Source organism: Loxodonta africana, chromosome 2 (genome assembly GCF_030014295.1).
Source record: "Loxodonta africana isolate mLoxAfr1 chromosome 2, mLoxAfr1.hap2, whole genome shotgun sequence".
In the NCBI taxonomy this organism is placed as follows: domain Eukaryota; kingdom Metazoa; phylum Chordata; class Mammalia; order Proboscidea; family Elephantidae; genus Loxodonta; species Loxodonta africana.
The window spans coordinates 215,114,769-215,121,749 of NC_087343.1; the positions used below are offsets into that span (position 1 = coordinate 215,114,769).

The window sequence follows — 6,981 nt, forward strand, 5'->3', positions numbered from 1 at the left end:
GTTCTTTTGGAAATGAACACCACCTGATTTCAAGTGAGTTCTGAGACAGCAGGGATGCGTCCTGTCAGCGCCATCACTGAACCTCATGGTGATGTCTCAGCAGGGGGACTCTCCTACCAGTGAAATCAGTCACTGTGAAATAGAGGGTGCAGGAAATGTACAGGTCAGGGTTTTTCAGCCTCAGAGCTATTGACATTTGGAGTGGATAATTCTTTGTTGTAGGGGCTGTCCTGTGTATCATAGGATGTTGAGCAGCATCCCTGGTCTCTGCCCACTAGATGCCAGTATCACCCCTCTCCCAGTCATGACAGCCAAAACTGTCTCCAGACTTTGCCAGATGTCCCCTGGGGGGCAAAATCACCCCTAGTTGGGAACCACTGGTATAAATCCTTCCCCTTGAATCAACATAAGATCTTGCCAGGCAGTTTGGTTCCTTATCTTGGCACTAAATTTATTTTGTAAATGTCAGTTCTTAATTTAAAGAAGTCTTTATTAATTAGCAAACCCTATGTTTCTTCACGTTTCAGAGATACCTGGAGACACTCAGGGCTGTCACCCAGAGCTAAAACGTCCCAGGCTCAGTGAAAACAGTGGCAGCACTCAGAGTGTGGATCCTTGATGAGACTTGCCTTCTGCCCAGCATGGGACCCCCTGTGTACAGGGAAGCCGAGGTGAAGATGCCTGGGACCAGTGGCCTCAAACGGGGCATGACAGACACTTGTCAGTTGATTTCTGTAACAGAAAATACACATGTACTGATTCTTCTCCAGAAATATGTTTGCTGTTGTATTCAGTATACATTTTTTTTATTGTGGTATAATTTACATATAAAAAATAAGCCAATTCAGTAATCTTTACATGTATAATTGAGTGACGTTGGTTATACAGCCATCACCACTATCTGTTTCCAGTTTTTTCCATTACCCTTAGAAGAAGCTCAGGGTCCCCTAAGCATTAACTCTCCTTTTCCCTTTCACCCGAGGTAACCACTAAGATTTGGTCTCTATACTTTGCCTATTTCATATAAGTGGGATCATACAATATCTGTCCTTTCGTGTCTGACTTATTTCACTCAGCACAGTGTTTTCAAGGTTCGTCCGTGTGGTAGCATGTGTCAGGGTTTCATTTCTCTTTATGGCTGAGTAATATTCCATTGTATGGGTGTACCACATGGAGCCCTGGTGGCACGGTGGTTAAAAGCTCGGCTGCTAATCAAAAGGTTGGCAGTTCAAATCCATCAGCTGCTTCTTGGAAACCCTGTGGGGGCAGTTCTGCTCTGTCCTGTAGAGTCGCTATGAGACGGAATTGACGGCAACGGGCAACAGCAGGTATACCACATTGTGTTTATCCATTCATCTGTTGATGGACATTTAGATTGTTTCCACTTTTGGCTATGATTAACAATGCTACAATGAACATTGGTGTTCACTATATGTTTTTAACTTGGGGATGCGAACATTTCAACAGTCTAAACCCTCTTTTTGATGAACTTCTTAAACAAGCATTTCAGTATTATCTAGTGTGAGCCTCAGTGAATCCTCCCTGAAAGACTTATGTGAAAGGACGGGCAATTTTATGAGTGGACTCCTAAAGTTGGAGTCAGAAAGAGGAGGAAATAATTTGAGGTTTATTCTGTTGAATTTTAGAACGTTTGAAGTGATTATTGGATTTAGCTTGTAATTAGTTAGTTAATTTTTGCAAGTTATGTTTATTTTCTGAATCTACAGGTAACAGTCAATGCTTATTCTAGAAAGTTAGTGAACTGTGGTGAATTAAAAAACAGGCTTGAGATGGAAGTCACCCAGAAGTAACCCGTGTTAATGTTTCCTTATCATTTTTTTTTCTTTTCTTTTCTTTTTGAGAGAGAGTTGAGACTTTACTTTAGACACAATTTGGTATCTCAATAAGTTAACTTTTAAAATTGGTTTTCAAAGCAAAAAAAGTAACTTTATATAGCAGTTTGTCTCTGCCTTTGCTTTCTCAGGTCCCTGGGATGACATTACGTTCCCTTTTTCTGTTACAAGTGAAAAATGGGAGTTGCAGGGTAGGAGGTACAAAGTGATGAGCTGTCTCTCAGCTCAGGTGCCCCTGGGTCGTGATGCGTGGTTCTCTGGCAGTTGTGCTAGTGCTGCTGCCTCCCACTTAGAAGGGTTGCCAGCTGGATCTCGTGCTTGGTGTCACCTCTGACGCAGTGAACGCCACTGCGTCCTACACGTGAGAGGCCTACACCCGGGGCTCTCTTCCCAGTCTTCGCAGCCTGCAGATTTGAAACAGATCAAAGGGAAAGGGCTCAGAACCTACCAGTTAAGTCTCTGGCCTGATCAAGGTGAGGAGTGGAAGAATGCGCTCTTGAACTCAAGTCAGCAGTAACAGAGAAAATAATTGGAAAGAAGTATCAATTGTTGCTTAACCTGTACCCTAGGAAACCAGAAAAAGAGTGTGCTCCCCTTGAGACGGGAGAGTGGTAAACGGGGGTAATTTACAATGTAGATGAAACTGGAAGGCAAATACATGTGTACTTATAATACTGCATAATTGTAATGTTGCAGGTACTGGCCACGTTCAAAATCAAAATAACTAAAAATGTCAAATAGTATCTCTTTTGAACAGTGGTTAACAAGCATGGCTGCTAACTGAAAGGCTGGAGGTTCGAGTCCATGCAGAGGTGCCTCTGAAGAAAGGCCTGGCAATCTGCTTTTGAAAAATCAGCCGCTGAAAACCTTATGGAGCAGAGGTCTACTCTGACACACATGCGGTTACCATGAGTCAGAGTTGACCTGATAGCAACTGGGTAACTGGATCCCTTTGCAAACAGTGACCAGGGAGTAGGCCAGCTTCCCTGGCCTCGCCCCCGTGGAGGAACAATGGTAGGCCTTACAGACCTGCCTCTTGTGCAGTGGTAACAGGAAGGTTGGAGGTGGAGGCAGGGTGTACCTTAGACCTGAAGTGCGCATTCCTGGGAATGACTAACTGCGTGTTCATCAACTGTCATCCTTGAGCACAAACAACAAAATCGTCCATAAAAAACTAGCTGATGTTACTTCAGGGTCCTGATCTGAAACTGCCTGCCCTCATCTGGGTTGTTTACTGGGGAGGCCTTTTTCAGAAGGAGCCCAGGCTGAAGACAGGCAGGATTTTGTCCATAGAACTGGTGGCTGTTTGGAAGCAGGTCCTCACCGTTTTGGATTTGTAGTTGGGTGGGTTGTTTGTTTTGTTTTGGCCAGCATTTCCCGGTGAGCTGTCAAATATTAACCCCTGCTGCTAGTTAAGTAGACGTGGGTGAGGAGGAAGACCTTGACGTGACCCCTGGAGGCCGGCACTGTAAGGGGACAGCAGAGGACGAGCCTCCTTCCTGTACTGTCGGGTGGGACCCGCAGTGTGCGCCCCCTCTGGGTCTGCAGTGGTAACGACAGGAATGCTGCAGGGGCAGGGGCTCCAGCCCAGGAGTTAGGGGCGGGGTCACAATCAGGCCTCGGTTTACTTTGTTCTGTTTGTTGGAAACACCCATATCTGATCTTTAAACTGCCATTGATCTGTCTTACAAAATCATGGTTAGCGGCCATTTGGACAACGTAGGTCCGCAGTCCTTGCTTGTGGGAACTTTGTGTGGCAAGAGCGAGGGAGTCAGGGGTGAACTGGTCGATTGCCCTTTCTCAACCCAAAACCAAAAAACCAAACCCGTTGGAGTCAAGTGGATTCCGACTCATAGCGACCCTGCGGGAAAGAGTAGAGCTGCCCCATAGAGTTTCCGAGGAGCGCCTGGTGGATTCAAACTGCTGACCTTTTGGTTAGCCGCCGTATCACTTAACCACTAAGCCACCAGGGTTTCCAACCTGGAATCTCCCAATAGTCCTGAAGCTTCTCTTTTTGTGTTATTTTGCTGTATTTCAGTCTTTGCTGCCTCTCACATAGGGTGTGTGTGAGAGAGGCGGACAGATCTTGGACAAACCATTTTATTGATCTGCACCTTGGTTTCTTCACCTGAAAAATCAGGGTGTGGCAGTGAATCTCTTTTCAGCTCTGAAATCTCTGACTTTGCCCCCTCTGGCAGAGAGAGGGGTGAGAACAGGAATGAGAAATGGAATGGAAGCTGCTGGAAGATACCAGATGGTCATTTTTGTTCCCTTGTGACTGAGGAAACTGACGCTTGTGTTCGTGCGTGAGCCTCAGTGGCCCCTAGAGGGCACTGTCTCCACTGGATCTGCTCTGAAGTGGCGCTTCCTAGACTCGAAGGCTAGATCGGAGGAGAGGAGTGACTTTCCCCCCAGGCCGCGCAGCCCCTCCTCCCTGTGTGAGCGCCCCCGCCAGGCTCAGGGAGCAGCTGGAGCAGAGTGGCCTTGGGTACTGGCCAGACCTAGAGTGAAGCATTAGTCAACAATGGGGGTAGGGGAGCCAGGGAGATGATTAAGGAAGTAATACATGAATGCTTATTCATTCGTGTACAGTCAGGACCAAAACGAGACAAAAATCTCTGCCCCATGGGGCTTACAATCTGGTTGAGGGAGACCGACAGTAAACACAGTAAATGATGTAGTATTAGGGAGGCACGATGGAAGATAAAAAGAGCAGCGAAGGTGCTGGGAGGGCTGGGTTGCAGGGCAGGCTGCAGTGAAAAACAGGAGGCAGGAGACCTCCTTAAGAAGGTTGAATTGGAGAACAGGGAGGGTGGAGAAGAAAGTCATCAGATCGGGGTGTTTGGGCTTTCCCAGGAGCAGAATATCCTTCTCAACTCAGGGTCTGATGCGTTCCACATGCAGGTTGGGTGTTTTGGTCCCCTGGACTCAGGCTAAGCATTTTGTGATAGACTGTTAACCTAGAGGTTAACTAGAGCTGTGGAAGAAAGGCCTGGCAGTTTGCTTCCACAAAGATTACAGCCAAGAAAACCCTATGGAGCCCAGTTCCAGTGTGACACACATTGTCTTGTCATAGTTGGAATCAGCTCCAAGCCAACAGGAGTTTTTTTTTGTTGTTGTTTTAAAATAGCCGAACAGTCAGGTGGTGGTGTGGAATAATGAATTTTCTTCACTTTGGCCTCTACAACTTATCTCCGACCTTGATCACCACAAACAAGGTCTGCATGGAGAGAACTGCTTTCACTAACCAGGAAACCAGGATCCCCTGCAGAAGTGCTAATTTTGATTTGAGTTTTGGCTCTGAGGGATGGTGTGAAGTGACAAGTGTTATTCTTCTAAAGCTGTGGTAACCAGTGCTTGGCAACCATTACGTGTGGGTCGATATACTGGCCCTCTTTTCCTAATGGCTAAAACTACTTAATGTCTACTCCTGTCACAATGTGACCTGGAAAAGGTATTTCAAATGTAGCAAGTCGTGGAAATAACTCAGGATCTCTCTGTCCTTGTTCAAGCACTTGTCAGGTCTGAGGAGAAACGTGTGCTTGGATATTACCTGGGATGAGGTGAGTGTGAGGTGTCAGCCCCTCCAGGTTTTCTCTCCACCCCACAACCGCTCTCCTTTCCGGTGTCTCCTCCACCCACCAAGCCTACCGACCTGGCTGCACTGTGGTTCCCAGCCTGGTTGTGCGTCCGATTGCTCGTGGAACTTCAAAACCCAAACCAAACCCAAGTGTCCATCAGCAGGTGAGTGGATAAACAATGTGGTCTATCCATACAATGGGATATTAATCAGACATAAGGAGAAGTGGAATTCTGATACATGCTACCACATGGCTGAACCTTGAAAACATTGTGCTTCACAAAATAACCAGACATAAAAGGATAAATATTGTATGGTTTCACTTAGGTGAAATGTCTAGGATAGGCTAATGCACAGAACTAGAAAGTGGGTTAGTCGTTACCACAGGCTTGGAGGAAAGAATAGGGAGTTGTCGCTTGACGGGTATTGAGTTTCTTTTTGGGGTGATGATGAAGTTTTGGAAATACATTGTGAATGTAATTAATGCCACTGAATTATACACTTAAAAATGGTTGAAATGATGAATTTTATGTTATATATATCTTGCCACATTGAAAAAGTTTTGAAAGATTATACTAAATTATTAAAAAAAAAATTATAAGTAAACCCAACTCAGGTTCTGCCTTCACCCAGACCCCAGGTATGAGCCTTCATAGGGGAGGAAGGTGGCGGCCAGGCATATGTGGGTGAAAACCTGTGCAGGTGACACAAGCAGAGAGTTGTGAGGTCTGCAAGGTACACCAGTGAAGGGACTGACCTGCCTTTGAGTTCGGTGATTCCATGAAGAGCATCGGCATTCAGCTACCCAAGAGGCTGAATCTTAAAGGAAACTTTACCACCCAGCTCCAGAGTCTCTCTGCTTTTACCCACAAGTTATAGGAATCAGTAGATGTCTTGTTATTGGAGCTACCTCAAGAGCTAGGCCAGTACACAGCTGGCCCTGATGCTGACTGAGCTGCGATGAGGGGAGCCCTGAATTTTTTTTTTTAATGGAGTAAGTACTTGAATCAGCCACTGGGGGGCGATATTGCCAGTCCTTTACAGCCAAATTTATTAACTAAATGGATTTTTGAGGAGAGAATTTTTAAATCCCACTGTTAGAGCAGTTGTTGTGGGGTGCCATTGCGTGGATTCGAACTCATAACGGCCCCATGTGACAGAGTAGAACAGCCCCATAGGGTTTCTTAGGCTGTAAATCTTTACTGAAGCGGACTGCCACATCTTTCTCCCTCAGAGCGACTTGAGGGTTCCGACCGCTGACCTTTCGGTTAACAGCCGAGCGCTTCGCCATTGCGCCACATGTAATGCAGCTGTTAGGTGGATTGTGTGCACTGCTGTGGAAAGGTGTTCAAGAAATGGGAGAGCAAAAACTATGGAGCAGAACTGATGTGTGTGTGCACACGAGCATGCGCAAACACGCTTTCTAGAAGGCTACATACAAAAAAGAACCCTGGTGGTACAGCGGTTCAAGTGCTCAGTTGCTAACCAAAAGGTTGGCGGTTCGAACCCACCAGCCCCTCTGTGGGAGAAAGTTGGGGCAGTCTGCTT

The 6,981-nt window shown here is 46.2% G+C and overlaps 1 protein-coding gene across 3 annotated transcripts in view; it reads left to right on the plus strand.

Annotated features, from left to right (window-relative positions):
* CHAF1B (chromatin assembly factor 1 subunit B) overlaps positions 1–6,494 on the plus strand; it is a 28,385-nt gene extending 21,891 nt beyond the window's left edge. For all 3 annotated transcript variants that reach the window (XM_023559087.2, XM_010598635.3, XM_010598636.3), the window contains one exon: positions 528–6,494. In XM_023559087.2, the coding sequence (XP_023414855.1) occupies positions 528–619 (92 nt within the window). In that variant the 3' untranslated portion in view covers positions 620–6,494. The remainder of the gene's footprint in view (positions 1–527) is intronic.
* Positions 6,495–6,981: the final 487 nt, after the last annotated feature.